This window comes from Neolamprologus multifasciatus, chromosome 8 (genome assembly GCF_963576455.1).
Source record: "Neolamprologus multifasciatus chromosome 8, fNeoMul1.2, whole genome shotgun sequence".
NCBI classification, from domain to species: Eukaryota; Metazoa; Chordata; class Actinopteri; order Cichliformes; family Cichlidae; genus Neolamprologus; species Neolamprologus multifasciatus.
In genome coordinates, this window is record NC_140446.1 from 10,850,870 (window position 1) to 10,878,163 (window position 27,294).

Here is a 27,294-nt window from a genome sequence, read left to right on the forward strand (position 1 = left end):
CTAAACCTTTCTCATGTACTGAGTTGAGAAGGAAACGGGTAAACACGAGCCTTTTTAAACGTGCCGTGCAGCAGCCCAACACAATCAGGGCCCCCGGCCTTTAATCAGTAGAGTGACAGAAGTGAAGCGAGAAGATACAGCAGGAGGGGTGCACCATGCCAGCGTTGTGCATGACACTTGCTCAAAACCCTCCACCGATACACACATAAGAGAAAGGTGGTCACTTTTGAGGGGCTTTTGGAGGTCTTAATGACACTTCACTTCATACGGCATACTTCAGCTTTAAGACAACAGACGTCCCACACTTTTCACCGCATTCGTTCGCCTCTCTATTATGAAAGGGTTGCGCTGACAGTTTTCCGTCCACATGTACATAAATAAATAATTTCATTTAATATTCAAATATGATGCGTGCTTCACAGATTTTTTTTACGCCATTTTTCCGGGTGGAAAAGTCAAACCATATGTGAAATGAGCCGAATATTGGCAGAAGTCTCGGGTTTGGTGCCAACCACAGCTTGGCAGCTCAAATGTGGTAGAGGTGAAAAGCAATTTAGCAGTACCACCCAGCCACAAAACATTTCCAGTTGAGCAAGTGCTTTTTTTTTGTTTGTTTGTGTGTGTGTGTGTTTAATTAAAATTGCGAGGAGCTTAATTTTGAAAAGTCAAACCAAAATGTCAGCTCAAACCTCCAGTTACTGACTGGTCATGTTGACTACACTTTGCAGGATTCACTCTGAAGTACTTCTGGGAAAAACTGTATTCACTGTCGTGTCTTAAAAGCAGACGTCTGGTCTTACACAAAAGAATGAATCAGAAAAGTCATAAAGTCTTATGTTTTTTGTCAATACCTTCTGAGTTCAGTCCAGTGTCACTTCACAAGACGACTGCAGGGTCTAAAATGTGAGTCATTGTAGTTTTTACCTGTTTTGCCTATTAATGAGACTTGTTCCCCATCCACACCAAGGGTCTATGAATAGAACAGGTTATTTCAATTTGGTGTGAGGTATACTTTCTTTCTAAAGCTTTGTGGGGACTTGCTCTGAACTATAAATAGTTCACTAAGAAAAACAGAACGCAGAATAGTTTTTATGGCTAAACATGTATTCACATGAGACAAATTCAATAATAGTCGCTTTATGTACAACTTCTACAATGTTGATGGTTATCATGTATCTAATAGCTACACAATCATTACAGTGGCACTTAGTAACAGACAGAACAATTAAATTGAGTTGTGACATTCCATATATCTGGAATTGATGTAAAATTCCAGATAAATTAGTAGAAATTCTCGAGTTATAGAAAAATGTGTTTGCAAGGTTAGAGTGACCTTGATTTCTAAAATAAAAAAAGTCAAAATCTTAGTTCCTCCTTGAGTCCAATTGATGGATGCTCTGCCTCCATGTCGCCCTACCCCTAGCATCCTCCTCTGTAACACCAACCCTCTGCTGTCACTACATCCATGAATCTTCTCTGCGGTCGTCCTTTTCTCCTCTTGCCTGGAAGCTGCATATTTAGCATCCTTTGCCCAATATATCTACCATCTTTTCTCTTCATGTGTTAAAACTCTCAGGGTTGCCTCTCTAACTTTGTCTCCAAACTGCTCACCCTGTGCTGTCCTTGTTATATATTCATATTTCTGACCCTGTCTATTCTGGTCACTCTCAACTCCCAGTTTTAAGATATTGTGTCTGTAAGCAATGGAACAGACCACACACACACACACACACACACACACACACAAAGCTTCTGGCTGTGACTGTAGGTGGGCATAAAAAACTAAAGGACACCTTCACAGAAAAGAGCCCCAGCAGACACACGTTTCTAAAAGTGAGCTCACCTGTAAACACTCAGACATTTTGCATACCAAAATAGTTTACGCTGTGCTGACATACAACCATAATTATGGCATGCTTTGTGTCTGGGGAGGTAAAGCCCCACTGATGCTTTAGTTGCAAGTAGGCAGGGGTCACGTCCCTGGAGGGGCCAGTGCTGACTGCAGCCACATTAGCAGAGTACAGACTGCTCAGTGTCTGAACTGAAGCACTTCACAGGCTGCTTGTGAAGACTGTTGGGTAGAAAATCGGGGTGGGGTTGGGGACAGCACAGAGAGGGAGGAAATTTAGGGTTTGGCTCCAGACCTAACAACTTCAGACGTTTCAAAGCCCTCCTGCACCACCAAGAGCTGTTGGCACAGCTGCCCACAAGGGAAGGAGAGTGATGAAATGTGGGGAAACCGCGTGTCTTGGCGAGCAAAATCAAGAGGCCTCTTTTAGACCAGCTTGCTACACGCAGAAGGGAGGGGACAAATAACTGGCTGCTGTAAAAACAAGTGCACGTTTCTGTGGATAATGGTGCATTTAGAGCTGCAGGTGTGCGACGTTGTCTGGTCAGCTGACCCTCCATTTCCTGTCAAACAGGAAGAACCGAATGAGCAGAGATGAAAGTTCAAGGTAGCACACAGCTGGCAGTTGTTAAGGTGGATAACTGCAGGTGCGTTACAAAAGCGGCTGTGTGCACGCTGTGTAAGAGGAGCCTAACCCAAATAGATGACATACAAATGTAGTGTATGTGAATATAGTCTGAGAGACACACTGCAGCAGGGAGTACTCTGCAAATATGCACAGTGTGTGTATAATGAGCTGGGGAAAATCACTTATAAAAGTATCAGACCATAAGTATCACAACTTTGACTGGGATTCTGTTGCAAACGTAAACACTGTTGAAATTATCACAAGAATGTTAGTACTGAATGCCCAGAAAGTGGCAGGATACTTTCAGCATACAGCCACATTCTGTTCTTGATCCACAGACTCATGTTAAAGGGATTTGCATCCCTAAGGTGTCCAGCAAGATAAGATGAAAAATGAGATCATCAGCTTAATGAGCTGAGGTTGTAGGAGAGGAGGGCGGCAGGGGTGAGGATAGTCTTGTGGTCGTAATCATATTCTGCTATGACCAGAAAAGATGATACTTCAAGACAGACATGTAATGAACTCTGCCTTGAATCAAGTGCACTAAACGGGAAATTACATTTACAGGCAAAATGCAGAAAAGGCTATAAAAGAGAATTCTTCTGCCACTTTGACAAGTTGTATTTGATATCCAGTCTCGACACATGAGTAGTCAAAACTCTAAATAGGTGGAAAACAAAGGTTAGTATCATATAACTGATCACTTGTGAAACATGGTCACAATCTCTCCTATTCCAGGTATTCCTGAAACATTGCATTCACAGGATTGGCACAGATGGAGTGTCACTGTGACTCTGAACTTCGGACACTGACTTCTAATCAGTTTAACCTAATTTAGCCCCTTAGTGGAGATCTCTATGTACGTACAGGGGAAATTCCAGATTCAATTCTCTGTGCATGTATGTGCATATATACAGTCAAGCCCATAATTATTCATACCCCTGGCAAATTTTGACTTAAAGTTACTTTTATTCAACTAGCAAGTTATTTTTTGACTGGAAATGACACAGGCATCTCCCAAAAGATAATAAGATGATGTACAAGAGGCATCATTGTGGAAAAAAATATTTCTCAGCTTTTATTTACATTTAAGCAAATGGAGGAAATAGGAGTTTTCCTATTTGTTAAGTCACTTAACACTACCTGTGAATCATTCAAGCATTTAAAAAACACCTAGCTCAAAGGATAAACCAGTGTTGCATCTTCACATAATTGAAAAATTAGCAAAGAACAAATTGAAATTGTATCTTTAGTCACTTTGTTACTAGCAGCCTGTCACAAAAACAGATGAATCTAGAAAAAAAAATGCTCCTAATAACTGTTTGACAGGCGTAGATAGTATTTTTGCACCAATAAGGTGTGGTGTGTCTTTAACAGCTGAACAAGTGGAGGACAAAAGAAGAAGTGGGAGGCTTAAAAAACTTTTCTGCTAAGTTTTTTTAGGTCACGAGTAAAAAACAGGGAAAATAAATCTAGCAAAAAGGAAGGAAAGTTAGGAAGGAAAATAGGGGAAAGGCAGAGGTATGCCAAATTACACAAGAACTGGACTGAAAAATCGGTGGCAGAAAAAACATCTTTGCAAATCAATTATGGACTAATGAATCCAAATTTGAAATATTTGTTTCAAATCGTTAGCAGTATGTGCGACAAGGTCAGGCGAGACGTACAACAGTTAGTGCCTATGGCCATCTGTGAAACACTGTGGAGACGCTGTCAGGGTTTGGATGCATTTCAGTCAGTGATGTTGGAGATCTTGTCAAAATTTATGGAATTATGAATGCAGATTTTGATCCACCATATAATACCATCTGGGTAGAATTTGATTGGAAACAGTTTCATTATTCAGCATCAAAATGATCTGAAAAACACTGCAAATAAATCCCAGCAGCCACTTCAAAATTTCATCGCAAAATATACCGAAATAAGGGGTGGCTCAAAACTTTTGCATAGCAGTGTATCTTGCATATTTTATTTCATTTTTAGCATAAATTGAAGTACAAGACAATACAGTTATTTTAACGTACTGAACACAATGCAATACCAAAAAGGCCCAAAGGTGACAAACTGATGTAGCAATCACCTTTACATGTTAATCTCCATAACAGCTTTGGTGAGACAAGGATTTGCCAGTCTATCAATTTGTCCCATGACAGTAAAATCCTACTCTACATGCCCAGACATGTCTCCCAAAATGAGGTCACCTCTATTATCTGAAAGCAATCTTGCTGTGCAGTGACAGGAAAGGAATCAATGTACTGCACCCCATTAGGAATACAGTATATCGCTGTTTACCAATCCAGACAGCCACGATAGGTAAACTGTTGCTAATTTGTAACTTATGTCAAACGGGCGGCTAAACTCAGGCTGGCTTAAGAGGTGAGGTTAACAATCATCCAGCTCTGGGTCATGTGTGTGTTTGAGTTTAAGACCTAGTGATGGTGAACCTGCCAAAAGGGGTGTATGTGTGTGTTGTAAACTGTGGCCTAGATCCCTCAGATACTTCACTTCCCTTAACTGGAAAAATAACCTAGTTAAAGCCAAGTGAATTCATTTGAGAGTATTCAAATGCATGTTTAATAGCTCAATACGAGTCCAGCAGGCAGTAACATAATGTACAAAACACAGGGTCAAACAATGTGCAGGCTGTTAGAAAACTGGGTACCAGCTGCAAGTGCTTTTCTGTGCACATTAACATTTATTTCTGAATTGCAAATAGGAGTGGTACAACCAGTCAAGCTGCAGTTTCATACTACTGCATAACATTTCATTACCTCTGAATGCCCAGACATACTCAAGCTTGTGTCTGCTAATGGTGAAATAAACCTAAGAGACCTCAATGTATCACTTAAAAATGAGCTTTTTTTTCTTGTCGAATTTATTTGGTACAGTGGAACCTTGGGGGCAACGACTGAGAATCATTTGTTTTACGCTCCATTTCCAAAGATCGCAACGATCCAGCTGTGGCACTGAAGCCCAATAACCAATCTTTTTTTTGGTCACGGTCGTTTTATTAACCCTCGGTGTGGATACCGTGTGTAATGAGTGGCTTTTGACAGAGAAGCTATGACAGGACCGTCTCCAGTAAAAGGCCGCTTAAAGTCAAGTAAATAAAGATAAGCAGTTGAAGATCTGTGGTTCTTCAATCTGATGGAGTGTCGGTTTCATTTTTGTTTACACAGAGAGAAACATGAGCCCAAGCATCAGCATAATTTATCGCATTCAGCAGTGGTTGCGTTTATCATCTCTCAGACCAGCTCACTTCCCATTTCCAGCGATTTATTATTGTAAAACAAAAGCCTCTCCGATATGAATTCCAGTTTAAACCTGAGCCAAGGCTGAATTTTCCCCAAGTGCTTTAAGACCTTGAGCTTTTCTCTGACAATGACTCAGACAAATTTCCAAACTGATGGAGATCCATGATGCACAACAATTACTCTGCGTTAAAGTGCAGCAAATGTTTAGTGCAAACTGTGAGTACGGTAGCTCTTCGGAGAATTTGACTCTGGGAACTTGAACACTGCATTTCTCTCGCCTTTTAACTGTCAGTCAGCAGCTGGTTACGGCACACTCGTGTCATCTTGAGGTATCTTATCTATGCCAATCATGTACTGACAAATACACAGTACAGCTCAAGCATGCTCAACGCTATCTCTTGCAGATGGGATAATTGTTCTGCAAACTTCATTCCAGTTTGTGTCACACTTCGCAGAGCAACAGATGGGAGTCTTTCCCATGTGTGACAAAACAGTTGGCTGTTAAGAGTTTATAGAGGCCATGGGCTAATTAATTTAACTTCCATAACAAAGAAAACTTTCAGAAGCTACTTTTTAATGGTACTGCTGATCAGCTAGAGTTCAGTGTCCACTGCCTGGTGTTCAGTGCCCCCTCTGACTGAGGATCATGTCCACCGCCTGGGCCAGGTTGTCTACAGTGCCGTCAGCCGTCACCGTCGGGTGCCTCTCATCAATGGGCCTGAGGGAGGGGAAGCAAATGCACAGGTTTGAGGACCTGTATCGCAGGAAGAAGGAAATCTTGAGCACAAAAGGGATGGTAAACAAGGACTAGCGGTTTGACGCAGTCGAGTGGATTAACAACTCTGAATGCATTATGTGGGGGGATAAAAACAAAACAAAAAACCCCAACAAAACACAACTGAAATTGAAAAAGAAAGTTTGTTATCAAAACTGTCATCCTGTGTGGTAACTCTGGTTCTGTTAAGAGCTTGTTTAACAGCATTGTATTTTTAGTTCTTTTGGCTGCTCCCCTTACAGTGTTTACAGTGTATCATCTGCCTCAATCTCACCCTTTCCAAAGCATACCTACCCTCTGAATGTCTTTGACTACATCCAGAGTACATCCACAGTCGTCATCCTTTGCCCAACATATCAGCTGATTTGAAGGTATTTCAGGGTAACGGTGGCTCCATAACCACACCTTTCTATCATATCTGCAGGCTACTACACCACAATTATAGTGCTGTTTTGTATCAAGGTTAGGATCAAATCGTAATATACTGTTAATCTGTGAGGCTGTAACAAAACACATTACTTCCACACATGGTAACAGACCGATTTCTCCAAACTTGCTGTTCAGCTGTGCTAATCTCGTGGCTCTGTGGCCCCTGGACTACATTGACTGCATTGACCTCAAATTTTTGTTAAGACATTTAGAGACACCAGTGCCAGAGACACTTGCAGCATTCCCCTGACATTCTCATCAGCTTAATCGTTACTCTGCATTTAGGACAAATTAGCAAATGAACTAATGCTAAGGTGCTGAAAATGGTTTACCTGCCTCAGACTTGTGTTGTCTTGTTACAGTTAGGGATGGGTACCGGTATCCGGTGCCATCATGGCACCGGTTCTGACATAAACGGTAGTAACCAGACCGAAAAGCAGCGCGCATTTCGGTGCTTTTTTTTCCTGAGCTGTGATACACTTTCTTCTTCCTTACATTTCTATTGGCGGTTGGCAAACAACTGAAAGGTGCATTACCGCCACCAACTGGTATGGAATGATACACTTTAGATTCTAGCCAATCATTTTACGTTTCGAGGATAGTAGGCGGGTCCAGGTACGTACGTTCTTATAGAGCAGAGCTACAGATTAAAAATGCCCAAGGCAAAGCGGTCAAAAGTCTGGCTGTACTTCACAGCAAAAGATGCAAACTCAGCAGCCTGCAACAAGTGCTTTAAGCTGATACTGTCAAAGGAGGTCACACTTTAAATCCGATGAACCTAGCCCTGCCAGTGTAGCAGAAATGATGATGGCAGCAGCAGCCGTTCTTCTCTGCGTGAGTAGCTTAATGTTGTTCGTGTGTAATTTACGTTGAGTAAGCTAACCGCGTTATTAAATTAATGCATGTAACGTGAACTAGCAAACACCATCATAGCTACATGCGGCTGTCTTCTTGTTTGATGGCAGATACTCCCTTCACCCTGGCCAAAAAGGCTAAAATGACCGAAGAAAAAGTGGAAAACAGCTAAACATGAGAGGTTTTTGGACAAAGTTTGTGTTTTTTCCATTGTTTAAGCACTGCTTCCAGCCCAGAGTGATACCATATATGCCCTATACCTGCAGAAAAGACTAACATTGTTATCTTTTTACAAAAAAACAGCTGAACATGAGAGGTTTTTGGACCAATTTTGTGTTTTCCATTCTTTAAGCACCGGTTTGGGCACCGTTTAAGCACCGGCACCGTTTCAAAAGTACCGGTTTGGCACCGGTATCGGATAAAACCTAAACGATACCCATCCCTAGTTACAGTCTTGTTCTACATTTGTAATTGGATGGATTGCACAGAAAGGGTTATTGTATTTACAGCATGCACACAGAAATGATGTTTACATTTTTTCCCATATAAAGTACCCTACATCAAAAGGTCACAGGCCAATGCCCAAAATTACCCTACCCATAATCCTGTTTCCACACGATTTCCTAAATTGTGGGAAAGCTGAGGACTTGGTCAAGACAGGCAAGGCTGTAGCCTCCACACTGGCTGCTGCCATTGTTTGGATCAAGGCCCAGTGATGGATGCAGATTTGGTTGTTTAATCAGCTGGTAGTGGAAATGTAATCCATTTGGTGTGGCACTAGGCCCAAGCTCACACGGAGGAGCTCCTTTCCTCCCAATTCCATCAAAAGACAGAGACGCCCCTTCATTCATCAGAACTGCCCTGGAGTCCTGCTCATTTATGGAGTGGTGCCTATAGACCCCCCCTCCACCGGCCGCCTTGACCGGGCTCTGTGTGCTGCCTCTGTTCCTCAGTCACGGCTTGGAACTCCAGATGGGGACTCTTTGTCAGGCCCTGGGTGTGAGGCACACACCACCATTAATCCTGACTTCTGAGAGCTTACAGAGCCCCATGGCAAATATTTGTGAGCCGCCCAAGTGTAGTGACAGAAAGAAGAGGCCTGTGGTGGTGGAAATGGGGGAAGAGGTGCTGAATGCCGAAGCCACGCTGAATATGGCAAAGCAGTGCCATGTGTTTACGCATGTCTGTCAGCTGCCAGTGCTTGGGTTATGTGAGCTGGTCCACTAATGGTTGGGGTTTTATGTCTCCTGTGCTGGATTACTCCCGCACCCTTTTCTACCCGAGGACTGATTGAGTTCACACACGCATGCACGCACAGGCATGAACGCACAAGCAACATAGGTCACATGGCTCTTATGTTTCAAGAAGTGAAGCCAAAAGTATCAACCTCACTGTCTTTTCAACCCGATGCCTCTTTAAATCTCTCCCCGACTCCATCTTTTAGATAGGCATACATAGATGCATGCGTGTGTGTGTGTGTGTATTCATTTTGCAGCCTTCCTCCCATTCCCATGAATAATGAAGAAGTAACCAGGTCAATGTGACCATGCAAAATTCAGCACAATACAGCTAGTGTTACCGGTGAGGTAATCTGCGGCTTGCTGTCCTTCAGGTCAATGCAATATCAATACACGTGAATAGATAGGTTTGGTCCCTGAGCCTGACTGACATTGCAGAGCCATCACGTAGGGATGAGGTCAGCTATGAGGCAGGAGGTGGGGAGCAGCCAAGGGTTTAGTACAACACAGCTGCCCCTACGCTGAAAGAGCAAACTGCCTCATCAGACGGTTAGTAAATGATCACACGATTTGTGCTGCAAGTAGTGCAAGAAAAAAAAAAGAAGATAAAAAATCCAAAAGGAGCAGTGAGCTTGGCTAGTGGTGAACAAGCACAGCAGCCGATTTGACAAAAACGATTTTGACAGCTGATTAACATTCAAGCAAATCATCAATCAAGATGTCAAACACTTGCAGGCTCCAAATCTTTTTTTTGACAGCTGAAAATTTGAATATCTTTGGTTTTAGACAGCTAAAGACCTCACATTGGGCTCTAGGAAGATTAAATGCTGATCAAAAAGGAAAAGTGCAGCTTTAAAGTTGGGTTCTCTAATGCTGTCGATCCTTTAAAGCTATGAATGCCCCATGTGATTCTTGCAGGTTGTCACAGGACTTGCTTCCAAAATAACAAATCAGTTGTGAGTGATTAGAGTGTGATATGATATATACAGTATAAAACATGACACTTAGCACTACTAAAAACACTTTATTTGCAGGCACTGGTTGTTCCTTCGTGAAAAGAAAGTAGAAAAGAATGACTCATGTAGTGAGTGCATTTGTTTGTGAAAGTGCTGTGAGTCAGAGACACACAGGGACGAGGTAAGATATAGAAATAAAGAAAAGGACTCTTGTTTAACCTGAGGAGAAGAGGGCGGCTTCACCTTTGTTTCGTTTCGTTTAGATGCATTCAGCTGACTCCTGAGGTAACTGACCGCAGGGTGAGAGAGCATGAAAACGCTCTCGCTGGTTAATGCTTAACTCGCCTCGTGCACAGAGGGAAGCAAAACCGTCACATATACCCAATTTCGATTTATACTTGTCTCTTAACCTCTGCACCTCTGCTGAGCAGGCATTTTGCTTGACACAATACTGACGAAAAAACAAAACAAAAAAAATCAGGTTAGCAGCGCGCAACTCTCTGAGATATTTTGGTGTGAAGGCGGTTACATACTGAGCAACTCAAGCTAGAAATATCTGGGTTTCCTGTGATTTGACTGTAGGACAAAAGGCAACTTTGAAGCTTTGATCTAACTTTTAATGGCTGCTATTAATGGTGTAGTCAAAGAACCATAAGCTAGTATAATATCACCAAACTGCCTACATGAAATATGGCTCCTATTAGACAGAAATTAGCATTTGTTAGCAATGAAAGAGGCTGGCTAATCAGCGTAGGCTTTAAAAGAAGTACCGCTTAACTTTGGGAGGTTCTTCTGATCAGTGTGTTTGCGCACTCTTAAGTAGGAACACGGGTGTGACAAATTCAGCCAAATATTTCAATATTTCAGCCACGTTGCATACTTTATGACTTGGCTTTCTGAGTCATCATGAGAATTTTCCCCAGTTGGAAATCTGTCACAAAAAGTCACAACTCTAAAGAGGGCTGAAGTTACCAAAAAAAGTGTACTGAAAGTCATAAAGTCATTTAAAAACAAACCCACAGCAAGAAACAGGAATAACCAATAAAAGCTTACCAATAGAGACATCACATAGCAAATAAGTCAATGAAATGACATAGTTATCACACTGCTCCTCTAATAAATAGGAGCTACAGGGTATCATTGTAGGCTTTGTGTAAAGTGAGTTGCCACCTAGCAACACAGGGAAGATAACACTGAAAGTAAAGAGTCACTCTGCAAGTGAAAGGTGGAAAAACAGTCAACCCAGGTCAGTGTGTTGTTTTCATGCCAGACTAGTGAAGGCAGCAGGAGCTGAAACGCAGCCTTTTTCCCACTATAAAGACGATGATATTAAGCATAACCTGAGGGAGATCACGTCTTGATGACATTCATAGCCTTTATGTTGAGCCAAGCCGTGTGGGTGACATAAGATGCAGGCACATGACAAAGCTCTCTACCTTCACCCCGGGGACAGGGAGAAAAGGTGTGCAGCTGCTCGTGTTTCCTGCTGCACGGTGCCGCTTTAGCAGCGTCGGCCTGGAGGGTGAAAATGTGATCCGTTTGACTGACTCTGTTGTAAATAAAATGCCACAAGCCCGAGTGAAGATGTAGCGGGGATTGTCGACACCAGCGATGCTACAGCCTGGTTTTATTACAATCCGCTCCGAGCTTCGCTTTTCCTATCTTTCTGTTCTCTTTTACCTGATAGGTACAAAGCACAGATAACATCCTTGAAATAATACAGCTGCGCCTTCTTAGGAAAAACAGCCCAACTGAACAGAGGAAACCACCATGTTACGTGCATGTTATGGCAACAGAAGTGACAGATGCTGACTTGAAGCCTTCACATCCTCTGCCGAGTTTGTGGCAGTGCAGCGACCGTTATCACTTCACTTTACAAAAGGCCGCATAATGTTGAATCACGATCAGCAAACAGCTGCGGCATGGTTTTCACACTTTACGCAGATTAACGGTTCTTTCCAATCGAGCTGGACACAAAAGGGGATTCCCTGGTTGCGGTGCAAAGAGCGACTTGATTATTTTTTTCCATCCTGTGGCTGTACGAAAACCTCCTGTGAGTACGAGTGATGACTGTGAGCGTGTGTGAGAGAGAATCCTGACCTGCTGAAAACCACCTACTGGAAACTTTGTCTTTCACAATAACAAAAACATCCAATGCTACATGAACAGGATGCAAACCATAAAATTTTTTATGTCCTCAATGGCTACTTAGACATAAACTTTTAGACATTATAGATTAGACTGACTCTTTATATTTGGTGTGACGTTCATCGCTTTGAAATCTATTTAATGAATTACAAAGGGTTTTGCTGCTATGGTTTAGGTGCTAATTTGTGGAGTCATCTTAGGTGATCCGGTGGGAGCAAAGGGAAAAAAAAAAAAAAAAGAATTTTAGCTTTTAAGAAGCCATTACCTTCTTCTACATTTAACAGCTGTCCTTGTCAGTGTTGTGCTAAATATGCAAAGCCTTACGTGACCCAGATCTAACCACACTCTTTTCATCTGTGTGCTGTTATTATTAGCAGCACTGCTGATGACTTGCTGAATCGTCTTTTTGTGCGTATATCTCAGGGCGCATGGGTGTTATGCTAGCTCTGAGGTGCTGCTGAGTCACCTGCATCAGATAAAGAAAATGCAAGTACAACCATGCATACTCACTCGCTAAAACGAATCATAACAAAAAAAATGGTTACAGCAGAATCCAGGCAAAGGCCCAAATCCCTCTAGCCAAGCAGCTTGTCAATTGGTAATTGCAAGAGGGATTGGTTCCCCATTGAAACGGCTACGGGTCTCTGTTCATGTATTTAAGAGGCAGTGCCATGTTTCAGCCTGCCATCTGTGGGCTACAACTCGCTCTACGCTCCCACTCTCACTCATTTCCTCTTCTCTTTCTCAGGGGTGGAAAAGTACTGTTGAAGGAGCTCAGTGACTGAGGCCTGCTTGGTTCCTTTGTCTTACCGTGGGAGTCTGGTCTCACTGCGAAAAAAAGCTCAGGTTAATTATTAATATCTCATTGACTTATAACGCACAGCAGGCTTTAAAAGAGCCTGCAGGCAGAGGGAAGCTAACACCCATGGGTGGGGAGGCTTCTATAACCTCTTTGTGGAGCTACTGCCACTTCAATCTATGACCTCAATTCAATATATGACACACTATCAGGTGTTCGGATTACACATTACTACGATACAAAAAACAAAAATGAAACAAACTTTTGAGATTTTGTTGAAGACGAGTCTCACTTTGCCTTTCAACTGTTCAGTTCAGCTTTGTTACTTCTTGGATTTATGACTAGCTAATTGATCATAGGGCTCTCTTATCTGTCACATAAGACAGGACAGCAAACTCAGGACCCCATGTAAATGATTTAAACTCTATATTTAACTGTATAACAAACAGTAAGACTGTCTGGTTTAAAAAAAATTTAAAAAAAAAAGGGGGGGGGGGGGGTTCCAGCAACCTGGAAACCACCTAACAGCCTTTTACACATACATTTAAAGTTGTTGATGTTTTTTAAAAAAAATTGACATGATGCTTTTCTGACAGATTGTAGGTGAATGTAGGCTCCTCCAGCTTGTATGTAGAAATGTCCTCGGACAAGACACTGAACCTTGAGCCTCCCAACGCTTTCATTGGAGTGAGACTGTGTGAATGTCAGAATAAAAATTTAAAAAGTGCTTTATGAATGGGTGTGTAATTGGGGATAATGATGCTTGTAGTAAAAACACTTTGAATGCCAAATCAGACTGGAAAAGGGTATGTATAGATTTTATATACCCATCATGGTCATAAACATCACAGTAATTTGGGGTTTTTAGATTATTAATGTGAACTCTTCTTCTTCCATAGTGAAATTGTCACCCAGTCTACAATGGGACATCTTTGACTTTGAAAGAAAGTTTGAATTTATTTTGGATTTTCTCTAATCTACACAGGTTCAAACATATGCATACGCTCAGGTGGTGCTGAAGGTTCTACAATGTCTTTTAATTTGATGCTGCTGCCATGAAATAAAACTTTTATGGTGGTTTTAAGACTTGTTTTAAGCATTTAGATGCATAATTGCTAAATTACGTGCTAAGTGGTTGCTAAGCAATAAGATGGAATCAAAATATGTGATATAGGTAAGAACCTTGACAGATTTAAGATGTAGTTCTGTGCCAAGTTTGGTTGCTCAACTCCTGATTGTGTACGTGTAGTTGGTAGACAAAGAAACAAACACAAAAAAAGATTTTACGATAGCCAAAGTATAGCTACACAAATCTGTATCTTACCAAGTATGGATTGTCTGGAAACACTGTACTATGCTAAATTAGCATTTATTTTTTGGAGCAAGTATGCTTGCATCAATTCAGATCCACAATTTTGTACAAATATTTTACAATAACAGTTTCAGTTGGCATTGTGATTGGCTGATTTTGGTTGCACGCTACAATTGGAAAATTTAAAAGGACTGACCACAGTAGTGAAAAACTAGAATGATAAATAAAGCAGTTACAATTTAGGCCCATCCGCTCAGCATTTGGAATACACTGGGCATAAAGATGGAAAATTAGGAAGTGGCCCATTGCATGATGGGTCTCAAGTAGCTGTTAGCACGAGCAAGAACTAACAAGCGAGTCTCTTTTTTTTTCCAGTGGAAATGAACACCCATTTCTAGAAACATGCAGCAAAAGAAATCCAACTAATAAAACACAGCTTTCATGTGTTATCTGTTAAATAGAAGGGAAATCCAACAGTGGAAATAGGAACCTTATGCAACACACATTTATCCCAGTTTACCATGCATCCTGCCAAGGCCCTGCTGCTGACTGACAAAGGAGATGCTGAGAGTTGTTAATGGCTGGTCAGACATCACTGTGCTTATCTGTATGCTTATGTCAAAAGCATACAGATAAGTATTTAGAATTATGCCTTATTCTGTCAGTCTAATAAGAAATGAACACAGATTTATATACAACCCATTCTGTACAGTCAGGTTTATACATTTCTATATAAAGAAGCTAACAGGTTAGAACGTGCTAGCTTTAGTTCCTCTGAACATCTGGGTGGACTTGGACACAAAAGAGGGCCCCTGTGGATTTAGCTTTAGCTCAAAGGCCACGTTGTGCACATGACACGCATCCCTTTGCTGGTGTAAAGAGTCAGTGTTCTTGTGGTGCACAGATAAACAGACCTAAATGACACATTTAGAAACACTGTAGCTGACAAATTCACAGCCCACAGCCTCAGCGGAGAGGAGTGCACTTAGATAACTTCACTTCCTTCCCACACAGACAAAACTAATGTGTTAAGAGTGGTTAAGAGGACAGGGTGTGGGACTGCGCTGTTACACAAGACACTATGAAGTGCCTGCACTCTTTTCTACAAAGCAAATGGCTGCACAGATCAAGACAATGCAAAGCGAAAATTGTGACTCAAGCGTAACCTGCTCAGGCAAGACTACACATTAAATTCAGTTTAGTGTGCTTGAAGGAGAGAATTAAAGGCATTATCTTAGGTAATCTACATTTCATAACTGTCTAGGTAAAAGGAAGGGCTTGCAGTCGTACATGAAACCATGACCATTATCATATGTGCTGATCTATATGTCGTGAGGAGGACTGAAAGCTAAGCTAAGCTGAAATACGTAATGCATCTGGGAGCCATCCCAGAAATGACCACAAGATAAAAGCTAACTGGCACCAACAGTCCAGTAATACTCAATTTCAACATCATGCCAATATAGATTTAAAAGCAAATATTTTCAGTCAAACTGCCAGATCTGATCACCATATGGAGGAGGTCCAACTTAAATTTGGATCACTTCATTTTTATTAGACAGCCATTCAAATACAGGCAAATGATTTATGAGGAATAGTGCCAAGTTACAGCATGTGGCCTCTTAGGGAGCGGGAATACAATTAACCTGCCCTAAATATGCTAGTAATATTGGGGTTATTAAACTAATTCTGTCCACTTTATTATATTAAGCTGACAGCAAACATTTTTCTACTTGAAAAGCCTTCTCTTGTGTTTGCTGAGGCTGATTGGCCATTTGCTTTCTTAATGAGCTGTCTTTCCTTTCGTTCACTGCACTCACAATGGCTTTATTTTCAAGACTTCATTACAGGTTTCAGTGGAAATCTGCTCAGGATATCCACACTAATCACAGGTTATGTGCCACTCAGAGAGAGCCAGTTCAGTCTGGGCTGGGAAGGTTTCTCTGGACTGGTCTGCTGGGGGACAACTGTACAGTGTATTGTAGTCTGTTAAGCTGTTAAAATCCTTTGGTGCTTGCTCCCAGATTAATTGTACCATCACTTTTGGATTAAGCCAAATTCTTTTTCTACTCTCAGACTTGTTGGCTCTGATCATACTAGCAGTTAAAATCATAGCTTGGAATATTTGCATACTAACGCATCAGATGAGAACTGCATGTCCTCAGGGATATTACTCATTGCACAATGTTGCAAGCTCATAGAAGCTTCATTGACAACATCCATGTTCATGAAATATGCCATATGCCAAGCCATGATCATTACCGTTTTTCTTGTCTGTCAAAGAGCCTTTTCAAAAACTGTTAGCTTTTCTTCTAGTTATCTCATTACTACACTATCATGTTTCACTCACTTCTCATGAATCTCAGTTTACCTAAGCGTCAACTGTAATATCCGTCTAGTAGCCTTAAAGTCAAAGAATCTGACAGTTACAGAACATCCCAGTTGGAGAAAGTTGCTACATAAGAATAACAGAAAACACCTTTGGCCTAAACTAAAATAAAGACTAAATACAACTGCAAGATTATTGCTTTAATTTGAGTACATTTTACAACAATATTGAAAGAACTGCTGGTAAGACATATAATACCATACACAGTGCCTGTGGGTACAACACAAGCAGGTTTTTTTTTTTAATTGTTTCCTAGGTGAGGTATGTGAACACTAGTTCATGCGGAAAGGAGCTAGCACACAGCTCAGAGTTCCCACAGAGTGTCCCTTAGGTGACTGAACACATGAAAAGGCTATTATTGAGGCTCATAAAGCCAAAAATAAATACATTTTAAAAATCAGCAGAGCGATATCAAAGGTAAACCTAGTAAATGACACATGACCTGGGAGACCAAGACTGCACAGAGAGTCAAGAGTGTTCTCTCACGGGCTTTCTCATCAAGAATAAAGTTGGCACCCTTTTTCACCTTTAGATGCCTTTCAAACATGCTGGTGGCGACTGTGTTGTGGGCGGGTGAACATACAGCTTTCGTCGCGCTTGCTGATAGACAGGAGTACGCTTTTACACCCTCGTATACTCTATATGTTCAAAAGGCAACATCCGCCACACACTTCTTCTATATTGATGCAAAGCAACAGCTAACTAAAAGAGGCTACTCTGTTGTCTCTATTATTTTTTTTATTAAAAAGCCACAAAAAACGAGGAAAAATGTCATTCTAAATGTTTTGTGAAACATTTTAATTCATTGTCTTTGACTCTTTCTACTATGCTTGCAAAAACTGTAGAAAAGCTGTGCTTCTGTCTAAATATTTATGGACATGATTGTACTTGGTGTGCCCACAAAGGCAGGAGTGGAGATATTTCTGGAATGATCGGTGGAATCTCAAACGCTGGAACAACATGGGATTTTCCTGTTCTTTACACTGTGCCAACATGGGCCATGAATGCAGCATTGAACTAATGAACCGTTCTTTCTTTAGCATGTTCTTTTTCAAACATGCATATGTCAGCATCTTGATGCATTCTCACTCATCCAGGAAAGTAAATCTCCAAAAGTTGATTCTGTTCATCTGGACGTAGCGTTTTGTGGGAGAAAGGTTTCGTCACTCATCCAAGTGACTTCTTCAGTCTCAGCTGACTGCAGGTTTCCCAAAATCTTATAAACAGTACATTTGCATAATGACTGAAACCAGCCCACTGAAGGGACAATGGGCTGGGAGGTCAGTCTTCTCATGATAGTACTTTCTGTCATGAGAAGATTTTGTCACTACTCAGTGATGAAAATACTTATGAGCCCCTGAAACGAGACCCAGGAAGTGGCTACAGGAAGAGGGTGATAGACTGTCTGAAGCAGTTAGAACAAGACAAGGCTATTGACCGGACCTCATACCACAGGCTGTACCCAGGGGAGTCTACACCAAGTCTGTATGGTTTACCGAAAATACATAAACAGGGTGCACCTTTAAGACCGATTGTCTGCATGATCAACTCTGTCACCTATAACATCTCCAAGTTTCTGGCCTCAATCCTCAACCCACTGGTGGGCAGCTCTGAACACCACATCCAGAACACCCTGGATTTTGTTGAGAAGGTGAGAGATGTCATTATGGAGGCAGATGAAACCATGGTCTCGTACGACGTTACATCTCTCTTCACTTGCATCCCAGTCACAGAAGCGTTGGAGGTAGCTCGTAAGAGATTACAGGATGACACCAACCTCAGCAACAGGACCTCTCTCAGCATCGACCAAGTGTGTTTGCTTTTGGAACTGTGTCTTCATTCCACCTACTTCACATACAAGGGTCAGTTCTACAGGCAGAAACATGGGTGTGCCATGGGCTCCCCAGTTTCATCCATCGTGGCCAATTTGTACATGGAAGAAGTGGAAAAGAGGGCTTTGCTATCCTACCCTGGAACACCACCAAGCCATTGGTTCAAATATGTGGATGACACCTGGGTGAAAATCAAATCTCAGGACGTACCACATTTCACGGATCACATTAGCACATTACCTTGCTTAGGCTGCTGCCCCCGCGACCCGGCCCCGGATAAAGCGGATGAAGATGGATGGATGGATGGATGGACATTACCTCGGTGGTCGACACATCAAATTCACCAGGGAGGATATGAAAAGTGGCAGGTTAGCCTTCTTAGACTGTGAGATTTCCATCAAGAATGGGGGACATCTAAAAGCTGACGTGTACCGTAAACCTACACATACGGATCAGTATCTAAGGTTTGACTCTCATCATCCACTGGAGCACAAACTGGGTGTCATTAGGACGCTACAACACAGAGCAAACACCATCCCCACAGACACAGCGGACAGGGAGGCTAAGAACAGCACATCAAGAAGGCCCTGAGTAAATGTGGTTATCCCAGCTGGACTTTTGTCAAAGCGGGAAAGGCACCTAAAGAAAGCTCCAGCCGATCCAGGAGAGAAGGACAACCGCTGCCCAAGCAAAAACCTGTTGTGATCCCACGCTGCGCCAAAAATTGGTCCACCCCAAGGATCGGGTCACCCGACATAAACAGAGTAACATAGTGTACGCTGTTAAGTGCCAGGAGGATTGCCAGGATTTATACGGCGTAAAAACCAAACAACCTCTGGCGAAGCGGATGGCACAATGCAGAAGAGCTACCTCATCAGGCCAGGACTCCGCAGTCTATTTACACCTACAGGCCAGTGGACACTCTTTCAATGATGAGGATGTACACATCCTGCACAGGGAGGAACGCTGGTTTGAGCGCAGAGTCAAGGAGGCCATTTACGTGAAAAGGGAAAGACCATCTCTGAATCGAGGACGGGGCCTAAGGGTACATCTTTCGCCATCTTACAATGCTGTGATTGCAGCCATTCCCCAACTCTCTGTGAATGGTACTCATGGCCGTCAAAGGAGCTTGCAAAGAAAAGCATCTGGACTTCTTTAAGTTGCTTGAAAAGGGCCACTTTACTCATGGCCATTGATCAGTGGTCTTTGATCAGTGGGTTTTGGTCAGTGGTTGTTGATCAATGGTCATGAGAATTTGCATAATTATGATTAAGGAACTGACCTCCCAGCCCATTGTCCCTTCAGTGGGCTGGTTTCAGTCATTATGCAAATGTACTGTTTATAAGATTTGGGGAACCTGCAGTCAGCTGAGACTGAAGAAGTCGCTTGGATGAGTGACAAAACATTTCTCCCACAAAACGCTACGTCCAGATGAACAGAATCAACTTTTGGAGATATGTCAGCACGTTTGTTTTAGTAAATACAGTAGAGCATTGGCTTGGTGCAAGCGATAAAATTACTGTAGGGACAGTAATCTATGTATGGTAAGCACATGGCCACTAACCCAACCCCCCCTCCAACCCCGCTATGCTTCTTTCCTGTTGCGTCCCTCGTTGACGGCCACAGACAGAAAGGGCATGAACCAGGGTGCGGTTTCAGCAAACTATTTCATAGTTTGTATCATCAGGGACTAGTTCCATCTTGAGAGCTTCAATCTGGCTCAGCCTGCTTGTTTCCACACATTCCCATTACCAGCCAAGCGTTAGCCGCAGAGAGAGTTTCACAGTGTAAACCACTGTGACGATGGTTGCTGCTGTGTGAAAATGTTTGCTGTGTGCTCTTTGCCAGATTCCAACTGGAATCCACTATGGGCTTCCTCCAACTCACTGGCGCCCATTCAAAACACCTATCAAAGCTGTGCCGGTATCCCACTCTTTGCTGCATAGCTTTCTCCCCGGCGCAAGCACACACGCCAGCGCTGAGGGTGTATGCACACGGGGGAACGGCAGTAGCAATTAAACTGGTTTACCACTGCTGCATGCAGAAACAGCATGATGTGAACCTGCTTTTATGAAGCTTCAAAGCTTCCCAGTTCTGTGCTGATGCAGTTCCTTGAAGATAAGAGAACAGAAACAAAGAACACACGATCGGTCACAGGAACAGGCTGCTGTAGATCACTATTGAAAAAAGGTAACATACGCTTGAAAGAGGAAAACAAGGGCATCATACTCATAACCTTACTGCTCAGTAACATTTTTTTAATTATAAACACCAAGCTCACAGCTTACTTGTTTTTTTTTGTACTTCCACAAAATAATTACCAAAAAAACCAGATTGATCCACCACTCATTCGCTAATATTGCTTTTATAAAAAAGTGGCCCTTTATGCTCGCTTCCATCATGTTTCATAATTAAAGGTAATCCTTATTATTTTTTTATGCAGCTCTTAGGTCGTCACCTGTCTCCATAAAACCATTTCACCTTCCTTAAAGCTATTTTTCTTTTGATTGGCTGCCCCTCATAAACAAGGATATCAGCCTATGCTGTTCTCAGTTACATATGCAGACCTTTAATTTAAGACTTTGTCTAGGTTTAATATGACCATACACTATTGTAACAGTGCATACAGATAATAAAGGCTTGATATGGCCACTTTATAGTCATTCGAACCATTATTAAAGAAGCAAAATGGTTGGGACAAACCTGCAGTTGTGACACTTTACTTCAGGTCGCTGTTTTGGTTTCTAGGCGTAAAGAAAATTCCCTGTTTCAGTTCAGCTTCGCTGCTTGTGTCAATCCTGTTTACTCCCGCGGCAGATAAAAGTTTCCTCCCGATACCAAATGGCAGACAAACAAATTGAGTGCCTAGTTGGTGATGAGCGTAACACTTAGCAGCCAAGGACCCAGACACCGGCTCTCTGAAGAAGTGTTGCTTTTGCATAGACTTGCGATTATCAGCTGGCCATAAACATTACTCCAAATGAATGCTAAAGCTGCTTCATGTTAGCTGGCAAGTGTTTCCTAACAAGTTAATAAGGTGATAATTAGTCAATATCAGGTTTACAGCTTGAATCCACGTGACTATGAAATCCATTAGCTTTAATACCAAATGCTGCATATAATTGGCCCATTTCGCTAGGAAAATGTGTGTTTTTTTTTTACAATACAGTACAATTATGCATAATTGTCCAATCAATTATTGTTACAATCTGCATTTCAGGCCAACATCAGTCCAAGAGCTTTTTCCTACACACAGCAGAGCTTCATCAGAACAATAATTTAATTTGTGTTTTTAAAATTACACCTGAAATCTAACCAACTACTGATTACTGATTTCCAATAGCATAAACAGCAGTTATGGATAAAGTGTAATATGGATGGTATTCAGTAACCACTGAAATTTCATATACAGCTATAATGTTCTGACTGCCATTAAGCATGTAACTAGAGAAGTGAAAGCCTGAGTGGGGTTTGGAGCAGAGCTCAGTATCTGTGGATTGTTCCCATGCAGCTGATTAACATCAGCAGTCAGATTTCTATACTCAGTGTAATTTCCACCCACTTTTCAGTGGTAGGCCCCTCTTTGCAAACCTGGTCTACATTAAAGAGCAAAGGGTTCTCTGGCTCCCTTGAGGTGCATTAACTTTCACTCGTTATATACAAGAACAAGGGAAATTTGACTGCTAGCAGAACTGCCAATTACAAATGCCCTTATGTTGTGCCTATAGCTCACCAATTAGTCCAGCAAAGTCGCTTTGCTAGCTCCACTTTTGAATTTAATCAAAATGAGCCACATATATAAGAAAATACATCTTATTTAACAGTAAAGTGAGCACTTAAGTGCACATAAAACCCTCTTATTGTATAGGTTTACTATAACATGTATCCATTTAGTTCTATTTGATACTTAAAAAAACTACAGACTTTAGCTTTAACACATTAAACGTCAAAGACACACATATAGCTTCAGAATGAGCGAGGCACAATTTTGGCTCTTCATCCCTGAAGCAGCCAACAAAAACAAAACAAAACCGGCTTGCGAACCAACTTCAAAGGATGTAAAACTTTAGAGAGGATTTTTTAAAAGTAGACACTCAAAAGAAAAGAAAAGAAAAAGCTTAAAGTTGTCCAGAGCTATGAGTATGTCAAGTGAAAAGCATTTTCACACAAGCTGATACGATTTGATTTGTATCTTTTTCCCTTCCTGTCTTGTCACCGAGTCTGGGGTATTTGAATCGGTAATTTCTCCGAGTGTGATGGGAACTGGAGGCCTGCGCAGCATCTGGTTGACTTGGAAACAGCTGTGTTTTCACAGTTATGACTGAGGGTTTATAGCTGCTCAAAGCGAGCCTGGGTTCACCGGGCCCGTTTAGCTAAACAATGTTAAATCTCAAGTCTCCCCCCACTACTCAAATTCCCACTGAAACACTGTTAATGTCAAAGTTACTCCTCTTCCTCTCAGAGAACGTGTAAAGTCAGCAAGTCTGGGCACGCAGAGTTCTGGGTTATTATTAAGTTTCCCATGTTTAATAAACAAAGACAGTTCGCTTTAGGTGTCATAAATGAACAGCCTTTATACTCTGTTCCTAGTTGTGGGCAAAAGAATACACAAATACTGTGAGGCTCTTCTGTTATTACGGTTTCACACCCACATGATGTGCTGTTCAGAGCTGCTATTGCAGCAATACATTCGAAACACAGATGATTTCTTAATCATTCATAATAACAGTTTTGGTTTCCTTTGAGTCATTATATTGCTCTGCTCAGCTCAGCTCTCCCCAGATAAACCCCTTTGATAATACTAATAAATCCACAGCTGATAAACAGCGTGTCATGGAACCCAACACTAGTTTCACACATGTTCCTCTGCTAATCTATGTATGCATGTGTATGTGTTATGTGTTAGTCCCCATAGGGAAATAGCTCCTCTGCATTTAACCCATTCACCCAGTGAAGCAGTGGGCAGCCACCAATGCAGCGCCCGGGGAGCAGTGTGTAGGGACGGTACCTTGCTCAGGGGTACCTCAGGGTAACCGTTCAGTGGAGTCGAACCCCCGACCTTCCGATCATGGGGCCCACCACTCTACCTACTGAGCTATCCCTGCCTTGGATAATCTATAACCAGATGCTTTCGCCACAAAACATGGTTAGGCAGTGATATAATTTAATCTGTTTTATCCTGTTTAGTTGAATTGACACTGTTCAGAGTGTCAGCACACTGGAGCTCAACTGAGCTGCTGGGAGTAGACTATGAAGTCACACAAACCAGATGAATTCATGTGCTTACTCCACTGAGACTCCACAGTAGAAAAAGTTCAGCCCACTTGGCTTCTAAGCTAAACATGCATACCGCCGCAGAGATGTGCAGGTTTGTCTCTCTCTGAACGAATGACTGCCCAGATAGAGGGCAGCTTTTATAATGAGTGAGCATGCTCTTAGCTAAGGATTAACGCTGAGTGATGCTCAAGCAGATTACTCAGCGTTCTCTGGTCACATGACCGCAACCTGCATGCCAGTCTACGTTGGCAGGGCAGGTAATAAAGAAGGGCACTCGTCAGATTGATGCGTGGTTTGCAGGCAATTTAAACATTTCCATATTCTTATTCTGTTGCATGCATCTGACAGCTACAGTTGCTAGCTATCCATCTTTACATAAGGGTTACTCACGTTAAGACAAAGGTAAACATTAAAAGCCCACAATTTTGTTTGTAGCAATTATTTTACTTTGGGGAAAACCTGCATAAGCTGCAAGAGTAAGGTAGAAATAAAAAAACGTCATCACTTTTCTCACATATCCCTAAACATGCATATAAAGGGTAAAGCATTTATATTACTTACCAGAACTGTAAACATACTAAAATTATAGTAAACAGTACATATGGCATAATGTAGTTCTATACCAGCATCCTCTCTTACACCCAGAAACTCTTCTCTTTTCTTTAAACTGTAAGTACCACATGGTTCTAAAATAATCAACCATAAATTTCCGTAATTACACCATAAGGAAGGCGCCCCAGTACTCCACAGATTTGGGACTATAAATCCTTTGGTGACTGCGACCTTGCGGGCAACCAGCATCTACATGTGGAGAGAATAAAGCTTTTTCTGGCAGATTCTCAATCAAATAAACAAATCTGAGGATTTAAGAATATGGTGGCTGACTCACAGGAAGGCTGTTCATTACAAAGGAAACATAGCGCCCCAAATCTGGTGTAATGCTGCCCCCTTGTGGACAAACTAAGCAGCTTCTTGCAAAGACATTTTTTTTTAAAATGCACTCACAGAAACCCTAACAGGTACACTTTGCTAGTACTAGTTGAACCCCATGTTGCTTTGAGAACTGCCTTGATTCGTTGTGGCATAGATACAACAAGGTGCTGGAAACATCGCTCAGAGATTTTTGTGTGTGAATTGTGGCCTTAGGTTCATTTTCTTAGCTTACAAGAGAGGCAGCCAGTGTGGTCAAGGTTTGACGTGTTTTGCGTTCAGAGATGCTCCTCTGTATACCTTCGTTGTAATTGGTGGTTATTGGATTAACGGTTACTGTCTTCCTATCGGCTCCAGCAGTCTCTCCACTGACCTCTGGTATCAACAAGGTACTTTTTACCCTGCCGCTCACTGGATATTTACTCTTTCTAGGGCCTCTTTCTAGGATATTTACTCTTTCATCCACAGCACGATCAAAGTGACTTAAATTGCCTGTCTGCCCCATTCTGATGCTCAAACTCAACCTTAGTAGGCCGTCTTGATCATATCTTCATGCCTAAAATACACCGATTTGCTGCTATGTGATTAACCGTTAGATAAAACGGTTACCCAACACAGACAAATCACAGTTCACATAGCATATTTGTAGATTTAGGATAACACTGACCTGTACTTGCCAGTCCGCACCTGCACACCTTTCATTCCACAATGTTGGGCCCCACCTACATCATTTAAAAGATCGTCTCCAATCATCAGCACCTGAACGTGAGAAGGGAGAAGAAAGAGAAAACAGCACTTCCATAATCCGTGCAACTGATGACACAATACTTGACCCTTTGTGGTTAACCAACTCTATCACTTGTTAATACCACTACAGTATGTTTTTGAACGTTTGGATACACTACAGATCATTACTGCACCGAGCTGCCAGAAGTTATTCTCTGATGTCCTTGCTTCCTTACTAAGCTTCATTAGCGCTCGAGGAGATCAGTTTCATCCAGGCCTCCATCCTACTCATGTTTCCTTTCAAAAACTACTTACTCGTCATCCCAACTGACTCAGGTGACCAACCTTTTGCACCACTGCCCACTAAAGAAGCCACAAAGGGGGATGAGGACAAAAACAAAGGAGCAACCCATGATGGGCTCTCTACAACACAAGAAAAACAAAAAGGAGACACATTAGAACAAATATAGTGCACTGGGAGAATTAAAACAAAAACGGGGATTAAGAATTCAACCAACTACTTAAGCTACTCGCAAGATCAAACAGGAGCAGCTTTTTTTCCTCCTTCAATGTAAGTGTGTCAAGGGCAAAAAGAGGTGGCCACAGACTCCTAAGAGAACCTAGTGCAGACACGTTTTAAAAACATCCACACCCTAGACCTGCTTTGCATGCTCAGTGAGGTCAAACCGTGGAACTACTTTACTTTATTAATGAAGCAGAGGCACAAAGAAAGCGAAGTCAGAGCTGGTACAGGGAGTTCCTTGAACGCAGGAGGAGTGCAGTATCAATTGACTGGGCCAAACAGGCCGTTGTTCAGTGATTCTAAGAAGGCATTTCTTAAAGAAACAAAGAAGAGAATAACAGTGGGTCTGTAAGGGAGCTTTTTAAGTGAGTGACTCGACAAACAAGGAAAAGAACCTGGGTGAGTAAATGAGTGCTCTGGAGAGGATGGCAAAGTTAGCTGTGAATACATCCGTGTATCTGAGAAAGAAGGAAAATTACTAGAGTGAAACTTATACTGAGATTATTGAAACTTTTGTTAACATTCTTGTGTCTGTGTGTTGGATTTGCAGTGCATGTGTTCCTCTACATGAAAAAGTAACAACAACAAAAAAAAAAAAACCTGCAGGAATTTTACAATCAAATCAAAAGACCATGTTTATCTGTTATATATTATAATTTCACAAGTATTACAAAACTTGTGTCATAATATAAATTACTTGTTAAAGTGTCTTCTTTTGCATTCTTCTCATACAACACAACGCTTATTCTTACAAATACTTTCAATAATGAAACATATGATATCAGACTTATAAGAAACAAAAGCTGATATAGTGATATAGTTGATTCGATGTGTTGAAATCGTATTGTGCAGCTTTTAGTTGTCATTTGAAATATTGATAACATGTTGCCGAAAGCATTGACGCCCATATTTTGGCTTAAAAGACAAAAAAGACCCATCAGAGAGATAGGAAATCTTTAAGAGTGGCTAAATCAACACTCTGGTACATTCTTAAAATGAATGAAAACACTGGATAGCTCAGCAACACCAAGAGGCCTGAAAGACTGTAGAAAACAACTAAAGTACATGATGACAGGATTATTATTTTTAAAAAAGAAAATAAAAAAAATAAAGCTGAAAGTTTGTAAATTTAGCTATATGTGACTAAAGTGTGGTAGAGTACAGATGCAAAACTAGAAAAAAAAACATTGTGTCATTGGTTCATAATTTGTTGGAAAAACTGTAACAGGAGCGTCAGAGCACAGAGGAACAAGCTCAACAAAGCAAAGCTGCAAAACAAGAACTAAAGGCAGCTGGCCTTTATTGCACAACTGACAGTAAACTTTTCCATCCTAACTTGTGCTCTGTGCACATGCAGGGCCATGTTTTGCTGCA

At 41.6% G+C, this 27,294-nt stretch overlaps 1 protein-coding gene across 3 annotated transcripts in view; it reads right to left on the reverse strand.

The window, feature by feature from the left end:
• lhpp (phospholysine phosphohistidine inorganic pyrophosphate phosphatase) overlaps positions 1–27,294 on the reverse strand; it is a 35,221-nt gene that overhangs the window by 6,316 nt on the left and 1,611 nt on the right. Inside the window, exons 6-7 of one of the 3 annotated variants that reach the window (XM_085169941.1) lie at positions 25,339–25,430; positions 5,464–6,485 (exon numbers count right to left, since the gene is read on the reverse strand). In XM_085169941.1, the coding sequence (XP_085026067.1) occupies positions 6,353–6,485; positions 25,339–25,430 (225 nt within the window). In that variant the 3' untranslated portion in view covers positions 5,464–6,352. Of the gene's footprint in view, positions 1–5,463; positions 6,486–25,338; positions 25,431–27,294 lie in introns of those variants that run through there. The other 2 variants (XM_085169942.1, XM_085169943.1) reach the window with 2 other exon arrangements.